The sequence below is a fragment of the Stegostoma tigrinum genome, chromosome 13 (genome assembly GCF_030684315.1).
Source record: "Stegostoma tigrinum isolate sSteTig4 chromosome 13, sSteTig4.hap1, whole genome shotgun sequence".
NCBI lineage: Eukaryota > Metazoa > Chordata > Chondrichthyes > Orectolobiformes > Stegostomatidae > Stegostoma > Stegostoma tigrinum.
In genome coordinates this window covers 14,844,859-14,861,005 of record NC_081366.1, presented here as the reverse complement: position 1 = coordinate 14,861,005, position 16,147 = coordinate 14,844,859, and the positions used below count along the sequence as shown (strand labels likewise).

The 16,147-nt window shown below is 40.7% G+C and overlaps 1 protein-coding gene across 3 annotated transcripts in view; it reads right to left on the bottom strand.

Moving 5' to 3' along the window:
- The window catches only part of rad50 (RAD50 homolog, double strand break repair protein), a 141,320-nt gene that overhangs the window by 114,062 nt on the left and 11,111 nt on the right, over positions 1-16,147 (bottom strand). For all 3 annotated transcript variants that reach the window (XM_048543747.2, XM_048543748.2, XM_048543749.2), the window contains exons 2-6: positions 12,825-13,008; positions 9,423-9,506; positions 6,900-7,051; positions 4,779-4,964; positions 1,410-1,614 (exon numbers count right to left, since the gene is read on the bottom strand). In XM_048543747.2, coding sequence (XP_048399704.2) covers positions 1,410-1,614; positions 4,779-4,964; positions 6,900-7,051; positions 9,423-9,506; positions 12,825-12,953 — 756 coding nt within the window. In that variant the 5' untranslated portion in view covers positions 12,954-13,008. The remainder of the gene's footprint in view (positions 1-1,409; positions 1,615-4,778; positions 4,965-6,899; positions 7,052-9,422; positions 9,507-12,824; positions 13,009-16,147) is intronic.

The window sequence follows — 16,147 nt, the reverse complement described above, 5'->3', positions numbered from 1 at the left end:
AAGTGCTAATGGCCCATGGACTGTGTGACTTGCTAGGCAGGCTATTTCACACTACAAACCAGATTTCCTTCCCTAAACAACATGAAGTGAACCTGGTGGAGGCAAGACAAGAAACAACTGACATGATTGGAGTAGGTGGGTTACTGTCAGAAAGAAAAGAAATGAAACGTACAAAGAAATGGAAAGCAAATTCTGAGGCCTGAGTTCACAGTACGAAACGGTCGAACTGTGTTGAGTCCAAAGGCTATAAAGGTGTCAAACAAAGATATGGGGCTGTTCCTGAAGCTTAAACTGAGTTTCCCTTGAACAGTGCAATCTGCTCAAGGCAGAAATATCTGTGAGAGAGCAAGGTGGTGAATTATAATGACAGGCCGCTATAAAGTTGGAGTCATTACTGTGGACTGAATGTAGATGTTCCACACGCCAATCACCCAATCAGCATTTGGTCTCCTCAACGTACAGGGTGCTGCAGAGTTAGTAGCGAATATAGCATGATTAAATTGAAACAAGTACACATAAGTTGCTGCTCCATTTGGAAGGTGTGTTTCAGACCTTGGGTGGTGAGCAGAGAGGAGGTAAATGTTACATTTTCATACAAATTACTTCATGCAGTATTTTCTCCCCCCTCTCTGATCTGCTTCAGGTACGTGAGCCCTGCTCGACACTGCTGGATTGACTACCGCAGTTTCAGACAGACCTGCTTAATGTTTCCAGGGCTTTAATGCACCTGTAGCAGAATGGCAATGTAGTGGCTATACATTGATTCAACCTGGTTGTTCACAGTAAAAAATTTTAAGACAACCTCAACATGGTAATATTTTGATTGAAATATTCCTCATTCTTCTTAAGAATTATTTCAGATTGAAATACAGTTACAAGAATTCTCTGCAGCACAGCTTGGGACAAGAAGGTAACCTTCCACTTATATCAAGGCGTTTGTACTGTAGTCCCATAAAGTATTTAAAATAAAAAGATATTCACAAGGAAGACTGCCTTCCAGCACAAAAACAAAACAGGAAGAAAGGCTCAACCAAGACTAACTAATGGAATTAAGCATAATATCAGATCCAAACAGGAATCAAGTATGCAAAAAGAAAAAAGGGGTCTAGGCCCGAAGCATCAGCTTTTGTGCTCCTGAGATGCTGCTTGGCCTGCTGTGTTCATCCAGCTCCACACTTTGTTATCTCGGACTCTCCAGCATCTGCAAGTCTCATTATCTCTGAGTCACATCAAATACATCAGTCAGAAACAGGAGAACTGATGATCAGCATCTACTCTGGTTGTCTTCAGAATAACTAGGGAAGACAAAGCCTGTAATTCAAGATAACAATAAACTTCTTCACTTACCTGTCTTATTTTTACAGAATAACATACACAAGTTAAACAGTGTCACACGTAAAGAGCATTACCTCCAAGGGGGCAATCTGATTTTCAATCACTTGGACATTCTCCTTTGAAGCCGCTAGCTGGGTTTCTTTATCTTCCAGCTGACGCTGAATTGTGTAGGCTTTCTCTTTGTTCTGCTTCAGGTACTTAAGCTCAGCCTGGTACTCCCGAACTGACTGTGACTGTTTCAAACGGACTTGCCGTAATGTTTCCAGGGCTTTAATGTATCTGTAGCAGAACAACAACATTGTGGCTATAAAGTAATACAGCACAGAAACAAACTCATCCGTCCAACCAGTCCATGCCAAGCATATTCCCAAACTAAATTTGTCCCACCTGCCTGCTCCTGGCCCATACCCATCTAAATGTCTTTGAAACATTGTAATTGTACCCACATCCACCACTTCATCAGGAAGTTCATTCCACACGTGAACCAACCTCTTAAAAAAAAATTTCCCTCGTCTTTTTTAAAATCTCTCTCTTCTCTGCTTAAAAATGCAACCCCTAGTCTCAAAATTCCCCATTTTACAGAAAAGATAACTAACATCAGGAACACAAACAAAGTTGCTGGAAAAGCTCAGCTGGTCTGGCAGCATCTGTGAAGGAGGCAGAGTTAAAGTTTCAGGTCCGGTGACTGCTCCTCAGAACAGACCTTCTGAGGAAGGGTCACCGGACCCGAAACGTTAACTCTGTTGTCTCCTTCACAGATGCTGCCAGACCTGCTGAGCTTTTCCAGCAACTTTGTTTTTGTTCTTGATTTACAGCATCTGCAGTTCTTTTGGTTTTTACAACTACCAACAACTCTCTCTATACCTCTCATTATTTTAGAAACTTCTGTCAGGTTTCCTTGCAACCTATGTTCCATGAACAAAGTCCCAGACTATCCTTTCCTCATAACTCAAACCTCTATACCTGTCAACATCCTGGTAAATCTTTTCTAAACCACCTCCAGCTTGATAATATCCTTCCTATAACTGGGCAACCAGAACTGGACACAGTATTCCAGAAGAGGCCTCAATGTCCTGTACAGCCTCAACATAACATCCCAACTCCTCAAAGGACTGAGCAATGAAGGCAAGCGAGCCAAATGCCTTTTTAAACATCCTGTCTATATGTGACACAAACTTTAAAGAATGATGTACCTGCACCCCTAGGTCCCACTGTTCTGCAACACTATCGAAGGCCCAATCATTAATTGTATAGGCCCTACACTTGCAGTTTTGCACAACAAGCAATACCTTGCATTTATCTAGATTGAACTCAGTCTGCCATTTTCAGCCCATTGACCCATTTGATCAAGATCCCTTTGTAATCTTAGAGAACCTTCTTCACTGTCTACAATGTCACCAATTTTGGTGTTGTCCACAAACTTACTAACCATGCCTTCTATTTTCTCATCCAAATATCATATACACATTGAGTCAACCTGGGTGTTCACAGTAAAGCTTTGAAGACAACCTCAACATTGGAACATTCTGACTGCAACAGTGAACATGTAAACAGAGACAAACCCCAAAGGATAAATTTCCATTACACAAATATTCTATTTTTATTTCTGATTTCCAGCATCTGTGACATTTTTCTTTAGTGTTCAGAAAGAAACCTGGTTAGTGGTGTAACATTGTTAAAAGCAAAATTAATTAACTTGGAACAGTAACAATGAGACACATCGATTCATTAACAGTTGCTCTGAAAATTAAGTGGTTCGAATTCACCTTATTTCATCCTAGGTCCCTGCACATTGAAGGTCAAAAATCACACCACACCAGGTTAGAGTCCAACAGATTCATTTGAAGACACAAGTTTTTGGAGTCTCACTCTTTCTTCAGGTGTCAGTGAGAGAAGTAGCATCAGACACAGAATTTATAAGCAAAAGATCAAAGGATCACAGAAATGATGCGAATGTATTGAACAAACTTAAGATGATGGAACTGATACGAATGTATCATCTTAGGTTTGTTCAATACATTCGCATCATTTCCAGGACACTTTGATCTTTTGCTTATAAATTCTGTGTCAGATGCCACCTCTCTCTCTGACGTGTGAAGGAGCAAGACTCCAAAAGCTTGCAGATGACATTAAGATTGGCGGAATAGCAGATAGTGAAGGGGACTGTCAGAGAATGCAGCAGAATACAGATAGGTTGGAGCGTTGGCTGGAGAAATGGCTGATGGAGTTCAATCCAGGCAAATAAGAGGTGATGCATTATGGAAGATCCAATTCAAGAGCGAACTATACAGTAAATGGAAAAGCCCTGGGGAAAATTGATGCACAGAGAGATCTGGGTGTTCAGGTCCATTGTATCCTGAAGGTGGCAACGCAGTTCGACAGAGGTCAAGAAGGCACACAGCATGCTTCCATTCATCAGACGGGGTATTGAGTACAAGAGTTGGCAGGTCATGTTACAGTTATATAGGATTTTGGTTCTACCACATTTGGAATACTGTGTACAGTTCTGGTCGCCACATTACCAAAAGGACGTGGATGCTTCGGAGAGGGTGCAGAGGAGGTTCACCAGGATGTTGCTTGGTATGGAGGGTGCTAGCTAAGAAGAGAGGTTGAGTAGATTAGGATTATTTACATTAGAAACACAGAGGTTGAAGGGGGACCTGATTGAGGTCTACAAAATCATAAGAAGTATAGACAAGGTGGATAGCAAGAAGCTTTCTCCCCCAACCAGAGTGGGGGACTCAATTACTGGGGGTCACAATTTCAAGGCAAGAGGGGAAGAGTTTAAGGGAGACATGCGTGGAGGGTGCCTGGAACGTGTTGCCAGCAGAGGTGGTAGAGGCGGGCACGATAGCTTCATTTAAGATGTATCTAGACATGTGTGAATGGGCAGGGAGCAGAGGGATGCAGATCCTTGGAAAATAGGCAACAGGTTTGGATAGAGGATCTGGATTTGCACAGGCTTGGAGGGCCGAAGGGCCTGTTCCTGTGCTGCAATGTTCTTTGTTCTTGTGTCTTCAAATAAACTCACTGGACTATAAACTGGTGAGGTGTGCTTTTTGACCTTGTCCACCCCAGTCCAATACTGGCACCTCCATATCAGTGCACATTAAGGTCAGGTTTCTCATCATACGTAGCACAGGTTTGTCAATGAAGCATTAACCTAAACAAAAAAAATCAGGAGTAGATCTAAATCAGTATTTTTGATGTGGGGCAAGGTTTAGTATAATACTGGCGTGACAGGAAGATATGAATCCCAACAGCTCCTCCTGATGCTTGTAGGTCAGTATGCATGCTACAATAAACACAAGCAGCTTGTGTAACTTGGTTTTGAGAAATTGAGTATCGCGACTTTCACTTGCACACGCATCACAGGAAAACCACGTTCCACCCGTTGAAATAAAGGCAATTCATTTTCTGGAAATCAGAACAAAATAACTCACCTTGTTGCTGAGAAAATCTCATCGAATTTCTGTTTCAAAGCTTTTCCTTCACTCAAAGGCCAGCTTGAATCTTCTTGATGGCAGAAAATGACATTATTTAATACGGCTTTCGATACCCCTAACGCACTGATCATCTCACAGTCTATCTCTGCACATTTCGAGCTCAAGCTGACCTTCTCCCCGTGCCTTTAAGAATCAGAAAAGGATTGCAATGAATTTTCTTAATCTCTCCTCCTTTTCTGAACGCCATCTTTTACTTTCCACCCAAAACAGGAAGGTAGTTAAATCCAAATTTCTCACTCTGAAGTGAGCTATAAACTGCACGATCACCCACCATGACATCTACAGGTAATTGAACTGTAGCGATCCTCACTATTTACTCTGAGCTAGGTTGTAAAGGACAATCACTGCTCATGGGTTAGAGGGGGCGAGGAGGAGGAGGAAGAGAGGGGAGTCAATTAGCTCAGTTGGTTAGATAGCTGGTTTGCAATGCAGGGTTATGCTGACAGCAACAGTTCAATTCCGTCCTCCACCTCCTCCCAACTGGGCAATAAAGGGCACTATTTACACTGCAACAAGTTGCTCTCCTTCCACATTTCATCAGTTTAACACAGGCATGCTCCAAAACATTCACAGTTTGGGATCAGTTTCTTGCAAACTAACTCGATACAAGTTTCTGAATTAAAAATACAAATGGCAGCTAAAACTTAGAAGTAACCAACATCTGGACAGCAGGGGGAAGTGAAGAGTCCTTGTCTCTATTAGATGTGGTCTCTTTCAGCTGAAGCAATGCCCTAGGATCTATCCAGACATGGACAGGTAATAAAATCTACTGCTTTTTACATCCATTTGTATTGAATGGACGAGCAGCCTTACAAAATTGTAACATTTAAATACAAGGTACTTCAGTGCTGGTTAATTCTGCCTAGGAACAAAGGCAGGACTGTTATTGAACTTTTTAATGGCTTGCTCCAATCAGTTCAAGCGTCAGTGAATGGAAGTTTAACAGCCGGTTCTAGGCAGGGAATGGGAAAAGACTTGGAGAAAAGACACCACGTTGCTAAAGTGCAATGCAGCTCGAGTAAAGGACAGCTCCTGAGCAGTTACAGAGTGAAGGTGGGCTAATAATTCAATGTGGGCAGTTCAGCCTTGAGAACCCCAGTGCATTGCAGTTTCAGAAGAGATTGAGTAGCTGGGAGGGAAGCAGTGATTCATTGCAGCATGATGGTTACAGGCCACAGCTGTTCCATGTTAAATCCCTAGAATACAGCTTGGCCAAAGTCAAGCTCAGAAGTAGGCCAGAACAGATGACTAGGTACCGGATCTGGTCGCAGATTTGAGGCAGATCTGGAAGATTGTTCCTTTTAGGCGAGGATCACATGCATGGAACTGGTGGAACGGAGTTGCTGTTGACCAAGGATTGAACTAGTTCTTGATCAAAGAGGCTAGATTTCCTCATGGAGGGACACAAAGCTTTTAAAAGCACTTTTGTGGCTCACAGAGATCATTCTTGTCTGGATATGTTGCTAAGAAATTCAGAGGGTATGTCTTGGTGTAGCTTTCAATATTACGTGATGAATGGGGTGCTCAAACACAATTTGGCTGTTAATTGATCTTTACCTTATGCTAATATTGGATGATTGAGTTTAACACATATACACACACACTATATACAACATATAAACACAAACAAATAATGCATTTTCATACTGACTATGTGTGGGGAGGCATACTGGACTAGAAACTTTAACCTTGATTTTCTCACTACAGATGCTGCCAGAATTGCTGAATTTCTCTAGATCACTCGAACTACTGTGTATAATGGATCATTTTACTTTTTTAACCTTGTCTGGCAAAGTTAGTTTTACCTGCTCAAAATCACGAGGTCATGTGGCTTTATTTTCTTAGTAATTATCCGAGATCCCAACAAGGTCTAGTTTAAGCAAAACGAAAAATTACTGTTACTTAACTAGGTCATAATGTAAATCTGGTATCCTTGTCTGGGATTGTAACAGTTTGTATTCTCTTAAGTCTTGTAATGTACAAAAGATAAAACAAATTTAAGTTGTGAATGGATGGTTGTCTGGTTGAATCAAGCTTATCTTGTTCAGTTGCACTCACTTCATTCGGGTGATCACCCCTTCCAGTGTTTTAAACTCCGTCTTTTTCCCTTTTTGTGTGCAAAGCAGCGATCTCTGCACAGCCATGACTTCTCCATTCACATCTCGAAACTGTAAGCGGATTTGAGCTCGCACATCAGTCTCATGGGCAACCTTCATTAAAGAAAATAGTTTGCGTTATGGTGACAGTCAACAGAGATAACAATAAAAATACATGCAAAAGTCTGTTGGTAATTGTTATACGTGCATAAAATTAAAAATCGGTTTCAGTTTCATCCTTCAGGTTTTCATCATTTCAAATAAAACCAGGGACCCTGGGCTAAAGAAAATGAGGGCTGTTTGCTCCTCGTGCAAAAAAAAATTAAATAAGGCCTGAATTTACATTGTGCCTAACAAACAAGTGGATGCCCCAAAGTGCTCTACAGACAATTTAGTTCTTTTGGAACTGTAATTGTTAAGAATGGCTGCAGCCAGCAAATCCCCAAAACAGTGATGTCATCATAGTGACAATGCTTTTTCTTTATTGATAAATATCGGCCAAGTCACTGGAGATAGCTTTCCTCCGCTTCTTCAAAACAGTGCTGTCAGAGCTCTTATATCCACCTGAAAATGCAGGCAGGGCCTCAGTTTAATATTTTAACTGAAAGACAGCTCCTTCAATGATGAAGGGTCTCAGAGTGTCAAAATGGACTATAGTGCCCAATGCCGGAGATCAAATTTTAACCGACAATTTTCTGAAGGTGACAGCTCGTTACCACCTCCTACAACTGGATCAAGGATGGGCAATAAACAGTAGTCTAACCAAGAACGCCTATAGCTCACGAAATTAAATAAAACATTAGCCATAAGGACAAAGGATTTGAAAAATGGGGACCAAGGCTGCTTTGGGCACCATTGTTCTGCTGTGAAGACAAAATTTCACTGTTGGCAAATAGATCAGACCTTTTACAAAAACAAAGTTGCTGGAAAAACTCAACAGGTCTGGCAGTATTTAAGAAGGAAAAAAACAGAGTTAATGTTTCAGGTCCAGTGACCCTTCCTCAGAACTGGGGAAGGGTCAGCTGACCCGAAACAGTAACTCAATTTTTTTCCCTTCCCAGATGCTGCCAGACTTGCTGAGCTTTTCCAGCAACTTTGTTTTTGATCCTGATTTACAGCATCCGCAGTTCTTTCGTTCGTTTTTCTTTATTTAGGTCAGAGCTTTTACATAGCCAAAAGGTTTTGCCATCAAATGGAGAAAAATTGATATCAAATCTTCGATAAAATCTCTTCTCTCATCATCAGTTTGATCATTGCAAGCATGTCAACATAGACAAAAAAGGTCATGGCTTTGATTATCATTCCAAAATTAGAGCATATAAATATGAATTGACTGACTCATTGTCGGCATTTTCAGCTGCAGTATTAACCAAGCTCGTCTTCCAGCAAATGAGATAATTCTTCTACAATGCCGGCCAAACCAACATCAAAAAATATTAACTTGTCAGTTACTACTTTTGTTGTATGTGGGATCTTGCCATTTCTATAATAAGCCATATTCACACATACAACACCAATAACTACCCTTCAAAAATAACACATTTGCAGCTGGTGTTTTAGGATATCAAGCTGGCAAGCAAAGTGCAATATCAAAACAAGTTTTTTTTTCTTCTTTCACAGTTTTGTAGTCATCTCCCTAGTGAAGGAAATCTCCACATCATTGCAGTTACAGGCGTTAACAAGATCAATGCACCTTTGGCTGTCGGAGACGAGCTGAAGCTGAAAACAAGTCAGCAAAAACAAAACTGGCAAAATTCTAGCATAGGCTAGTCACAATTGAACCAGTCCAATCTTAAATTTCAAACTGTATTATTTAAAATACTTGAATAAAACTTGAGCTCTGAATACTGTAGCTTTAAATCAATTTATGAAAATAGTAAAGTGATCATTTTTCTGGTACACATTAAAATATCAGTCATTCAGTGACCCCCACATTAACAAAGTAGCTTTTCGAATTGTTGAATGAGTTTTATAGAGGCATGAGATTCAGGGCACAATTAAAAATTACAGTATCTTTTCGGCTTCGCTGTTATCAGCATAAAGCTGGGCAGTGGATGATGATAAAAGAAAGCAGTGTTGAGTCGAAGTTTTCTTAATCAAGATTGCCAAACTACAGTATTTTATCAAACAGAAGAAAGACTAAATCTGTCTCACTTAAACACCAACTAATCAAAGCAAACACTGCTTATAAACAGGTAAAACCAGAGAATTTCGAAACGACAACATGAGAGCATTTAAAATAACATGATAATCTGGGTAACGTGTTTTTCTAAAAGTAAATAATTGAGGAGATGTTATTTCCTACAAAGTTAACCACAGCTGTAACGTGTAGTTTGTGATTCAAAATGAATGCGTCCGGAATTAGGTGGAAATGTACGGTTTTCTACTTCATTTTTAAAATTGTAAAATAATTAACTGAGAAAAAAATTTCAATTAAAATTAATCAATTCAAGATATCATTTACATCTTCATAAATCTGCCCTACCTTTGGGTCATGCACAAATGTCTGTCCTTTGGTTCCAGGAGGGAAGTCACCTGTACAAATATACTTCAGGCACTCGATTATTGTCTGCAATGGTTTAAAAGAGGTAAAACAACATAAAATGAATGTCTGATTCTGCAAGACTAAGTCATTTTAATACAATTCTTCAAAGTGGTTCATAGTATTTTTCTGATAAATTAGCATAAGACAAAGTCAAATGAGTGTTCATTGGTTGTAAGAAAGTCTAAAGGTTTCCTTCTCCATCAGAAACCTTTAAATTGTGTTGAAATCAATTGACTACATCATCACTACTGTATTATCCATTATGGAATGGTTGCACGCTCTCCAGCCTGGGGGCAAGCTGAGTAGCAAGGGTGCTTAGTTGCTGGCTTGAGGCTGATCCAATCCTTCAGGCCCTACCTTAACAATGGTCAAAGCGATTAAGTGTGGAGCTGGATGAACACAGCAGGCCACGCAGCATCTTAGCTTTTGTGCTCCTAAGATGCTGCTTGGCCTGCTGTGTTCATCCAGCTCCACACTTTGTTATCTCAGATTCTCCATCATCTGCAGTTCCCATTATCTCTGGTCAAAATGATTACTTTTTTTATTTATTAATGGGATGAGGGCATCTCTGACCAGGCAGAATTTATTGTGAACAGCCCACTGGGCAGTTAGGGGTGGGCAATCACCACATTGCTTTGGGTCTGGAGTCACATGTAGGCCAGACCAGGTAAGGATGGCAGTTTTTTTCCTTAAAAGGACAGCAGTGAACCAGATGGTGTTTTTCCAACAATCGACATTGGATTTATGGTCATCATTAGATTCTTAATTCCAGACATTTTGTAGAATTCAAATCCCGCCACAGCAGATGGTGGAATTCGAATCCAGGTCCCTAAAACATTATCTGGGTCTCTGGATTAACAGTCCAGCAATAATACCATAGGCCATTGCTGCCCTCTATGTGATCCCAGTGCCCTCCTATCTCTCCTCAGTTCGTTCCAGTTGCTTCTGCTTGGACTAAATTGCAATCATTTTCTCTTTCATCGCAAGCACCCAAAATCTACCGCCTTCCTTTTCCTCTGAGTAACTTCTGCTACCGCAATCTCTTTTCACACTCAAGATGGCTCCCATTTTTGTTGGATGCCTTCAATCCAAGTACTTCCTGAATCTAGTTCACATCCTCTTGGTAAAAGCTACACATATTCATACCCAGGGACCCGCCCTCTGGAGAAGAAAGGAGCTGGTTTGTATTAAACAAACATGGGGACAATTGATCCCTAGCATATTGTCAACAGCATTATCTCAATCGATCAACATCCTTTCCTCAGAGTCACACAGCATGGAAACAGACCCTTCGGTCCAACCAGTCCACACCTAAGATGTTCCTAAACTAAACTCGTCCTTCCTTCCTGCATTTGGCCTATAGTCCTCCAAACCTTTCCTTTTCAAGAATTTATACAAATGTCTTCTAAATGTTGTAACTGTACCTGGATCCACCACTTCCTCTGGCAGTTCATTCTACACACGAACCACTGTGTAAAAAAGGCGTCCTTTTAAAATCTTTCTTCTCTCACCTTAAAAATACATCCCCTCATTTTGAACATCCCCCCCCAAAGTCTAGGGAAAAGATTCTTGCCATTCATCTTATCGATGCCCCTCATGATTTTATAAGTCTCTACAAGGTCATCCCTCAGCCTCCTATGCTCCAGTGAAAAAAGTCCCAGACTTTCCAGAGATAACACGGTGTGGAGCTGGAGGAACACAGCAGGCCAGGGAGCATCAGAGGAACAGGAAAGTTGATCTTTCGGGTCGGGACCCTTCTTCAGAAAATTCCAGTCTATTTTTATCTCAAACCCTCTCTTTCCAGCAACATCTGGTAAATCTTTTCTGAAGCCTGTCCAGTTTAATAATATCCTTCCTATAATAGGGCAACTGGAACTGCACATGCAATATAAATTGCAGGTGTGTTTAAAATTTGGCATTCTTGCATTTATCCTGTTGAACGCAAGTAAGTAACATTATGAGACAGAAGCAGAGGGAGGCCATTCAGCCCAAAAAATTTGCTCTGCCATTGAATGAGATCATGGCTGATCCAATAACCCTCAACTCCACTTAATTCCCTATCTGAATGCTTTGACAGGATGTTTCTTTTCTCAGCAACACTGAAATTGTGTACTACCAAGTGACAAATCTTAAGTATTGTGGTAACTAGTTAAGATGATGTGCAGATAAATAGATCTTTAAAATATCATGAACAGGTGCAGAAAATGATCAAGAAAAATAATGGAATGCTGATCTTTATATCTAGAATCGGGTCTTTAAAAATATATATGTTATTCTACAGTTATACAAAACCTGGTTAGACCCCATTTGGAGTACCATGAACAGATCTAGTTACAAGCCCTTGGGAAGGATATACCAGCCTTGGAGAGAATCGAACATAGATTTAAAAGAATTTTAGGACTTAAGTAATGAAGAGAACTTACATAAATTAGGCCTATTTTCTCAAGAATTCAGAAGGTTAAGGAGTGATCTGATCGAGACCTCCAAGCTATTAATAGGAAAAGGCAAGATAGATAAAGATAAACCGTTTCCACTGGCTGTAGAACTAGGGGACATAGTCGGAGAGTTAGGGCCAGACCCATTCTAGAGAGGTGTTAAAAAGCACTGCTACATAAAAAAAAAAGTGGTAGATGTCTGGAACTCTCTTCCACAAACGGAAGTGAATGCTGGATCAGTTGTTAATTTTAAATCTGAGATAGATAATTTTTTTATTCAGCAAAAGGTATTAAAGGAAATGGGCCAAAGGCGGGTATATGGAGTTAGACTGCAGATCAGCCATGATCGCACTTGAATGGTGGAACAGGCTCGAGGGGCTGAATGGCCTACACTCCTTTACCTATGTTCCTAATATTGAAAATCACGGCATGGCAAAAAAAATTCATGTTCTACACTCTTGTTCCAAAACAGAACAGTTCAAACACAAAATTGTCTGAAATGCAAAAGAAGAATTAGAAGTTAATCATTTTCATGCTATCCAACTTCAGTAAACTAAGTCATACAGAGGATAAACAATACACTGCATTACACTACTTTTTTGTTGCTCACATTAACTATTCTTGTGAGCCGAAGGGGATTCCCATCCCACTGCTAGTTGACATCACCATATGACAATATAAATTCAGTTCAAGCAGGATTGTTCTCCCATCTGAAAAAGCAGGGTATGAGACGTAGATTCAATAATGCTACCGATCTAGGCTGGATTTTAATTTATCGCCATGAGATCACAATTCCTCAATTTAGGCTGCCCCTCTTTCAGCTCGAATAACTCACACATTGGATTAAATTTCTGTATTTGCTTTGTGGCCCAAAGTCAAATTGCTGTATTCCTACTGCAGGACTCACCGTTTTACCAGCACCATTTGGTCCCACCAGAACAGTCAGTGGAGTGTAGAAGGCAATAACCTGCTTGCTCTTGTCATCTATCCCAAAACTCCTCACACCCTGAATACTCATCTTCTCAATTTTGGACATCTTGGCGGTCTTCAATTTTCAATCACTTCTGATTTGTAAATAAACGACGCAGTTCCTAAAATGAGAGATAATTTACTTGACAGAAAAAGAACTGCAATTTGTTGCCGACATTCATTTAATTGAACATTAAGAGACCTTTCTCAAGGAGAGTATCTTGAAGCCTGTACTCCAGTTAATGCTACATGTCACAAACCTCCCTCACATTGAGAGCAGGCAAACTGTGGGTAATCCAATTGGCCCCTTGAGCCTTTTTCCAATATTTGATCTGATATGGCCTCAGCTCAATTCTCCTGTCAAGCCCTATACCCTTCGATGTCCTTGACAATCATCTCAGCCTTAAAAATATTCAATGGCCATGGCTCCGAGGCTCATTGGGGAAAGGAACTGCAGGGACCAGCAATCCACCAAGAGAAACAGGGGGATTGAGTTTAAGAGTCGTGAGATCTTGTTGCAGCTCTATAAAACTTTGGTTAGACCGCACTTGGAATACTGCGTCCAGTTCTGGGCGCCCTATTATAGGAAAGATGTGGATGCTTTGGAGAGGGTTCAGAGGAGGTTTACCAGGATGCTGCCTGGACTGGAGGGCTTATCTTATGAAGAGAGGTTGACTGAGCTCGGTCTCTTTTCATTGGAGAAAAGGAGGAGAGGGGACCTAATTGAGGTATACAAGATAATGAGAGGCATAGATAGAGTTGATAGCCAGAGACTATTTCCCAGGGCAGAAATGGCTAGCACGAGGGGTCATAGTTTTAAGCTGGTTGGTGGAAAGTATAGAGGGGATGTCAGAGGCAGGTTCTTTACGCAGAGAGTTGTGAGAGCATGGAAGGCGTTGCCAGCAGCAGTTGTGGAAGCAAGGTCATTGGGGTCATTTAAGAGACTGCTGGACATGTATATGGTCACAGAAATTTGAGGGAGCATACATGAGGATCAATGGTCGGCACAACATTGTGGGCTGAAGGGCCTGTTCTGTGCTGTACTGTTCTATGTTCTATGTTCTAGAAATGTTCGCCTTTCATCTGCATCTCAGACATAAGACCCGTTATTCTTAAACTGTTTGTGCTCTAGCCTCTTGTTCTAATCATGATACACCAAATGGATTGGATGCTTTACAATCAACTAAAGTATCATATTTCTCAATTTGGACAAAATCCTTCAGCAATATTTACAGACACTGGACCAAATGCAATCTTATATACATGGTAAAACATCGCAGGCAGCAAATCAGTGCGCCTAATTCTTCTTTCCTTTTGAACACTGCCTTGGGAAGGAAACTTCCAGCTCTTCCCTGGCCAATTTACTGGTGAATTGTTCGGATACCAAGTGGCACAGAGACTGGGAAGAGTCACAGGATCCATTCCCATGAAAGAGGAGGAGTTCCACAGTCTAGGTTTGCAATCCTTTGCACACTCAGAGGAGGACTGAAACCATTTCGTTAAGTGATTGAAGGATTTCACAGATACTGATTGCGAATACAGAGTCATCCTTCAAATCCTGGAATTCCCTCCTAAACAGCAATGAGTGCACTGATACCAAAGGGACTGTAGCAGTTCAAGCGGGCACCATACATGCCCTTTGTTGAATTTGAAAAAATGAAACTATTTTCTTTGATGGGCTGAAGACCAAATTATTTGGAATTTTAAAAGAAAACATAGATTGATAGATTTTTATTTGGTAAGGATTGTAGAAGATGTATGACACAAATTGGTAAATGCAGTTACAAAAGATCAAGCATGATTTAACTAACTGACAGGAACAAGAGTAGGTCATGACTCTGTCCTACATGATCCATTAGCTGATATCAGCTGCGAAAACTAAGAGAGAGCTCCTAGGTGAGGGGAAAAATTTCCCAGGCGTTCCCAGATTGGAAACTAGAACATGTGAACACAACAGTGAAGATTTAACTGAATGACTTTTTACTGAATGGAGTCTCTAGCCTCAAATGTTGATCTTGTTAACACTGATTTACCCCCACCTCAAAGCACGCCCTGTGCAATACAACCTGAAAGCCTCAGTTTTTTTCCCCAACTTTTGATCTGTGCATCCTTGCTTCCTATGATCTGCCTGTACTGCTTGTTAACAAAGCTTTCTACTCCAGTACACATGGCAATAAATAAATCAATGAAGCAAATCTCTTCAGGCAGTGTATAACAATAATTTTCCCCTTTGGCTCGTCAAACTCTTCTCATTCAATGCCAATAAGTCAGTTTATAGCTATTCATTACCAACATGAATCTAACACGATTATAACTAATACCTATTTGTGTCATTCACTAGTTTAAGTCCACTAAAACATTGCATGAGGGGATACGGTCAATTACAGTTCTCACAAACAAATCTAGAGAGAAAGTGGACAGGACAATTCCCACCAGGGGGAAAATTTCCAATGGTCTTCCCACTGCCAGTGGCAGGCCCAATAAAACCTTAGAATGAAACACCAACCTTTCTTTTCAACAAGGCAACAACTTTGCGGTTGGACTCAAAGCAAGTTTTCTCTTAAAGATACATTTACTTCCTTTCAGCTCCGGGAACCCTCGATTTTACTGCAGGTCACACACTACTGCTGTACTTGACGTGTGAAAACTTTGGCAAAACGTGTCAACAAAGGCTTGAGTCAATTCACCGCTGTGAAAGGCAGTGTTAAAACATGCATCAGAGTGTAAAAAAAGGAATTTCACATCTCACACCTTGGTCATTCCATTTACTGGACAGCATGTGACCCTGTCAGAAAATGAAGCCTATACTTACTTGTAAAAGTGACCTGACATGCACTACACAACAGCACATTTGAGAATGCTCCATTGTCAGTTACAATCTCAGAAACACAAACAAACCCCATAAAAATAAAGCATGCAAAATAAGTTATTGTTTCTGTTAAAGCATTCACTTGAAACAGTGATTCCTGCTTGAGCAGTAAGTGTTTTTTTTAATAAAAGGCTCCTTTCCCTGTAAAGATGACAATTCCTTGTTTCTAGTCATGCACACAGGATGGGCTAGGTTTTGGTCATATATGAGGGGAATTTGATTAGGACCTGGGTCAAATAATTTCAAAGCCTTCAAATATCATAAAGCTTCAAAGTGTGGGCCGATTAGCTCAATTCGCTGGGCAGCTGACTTGAGTGATATCAGTGATCCTGGTTCAATATTTGTAGCAATAGTGGCCATCACGGAAGTCGGCCTTCTATACCCCACGCTTG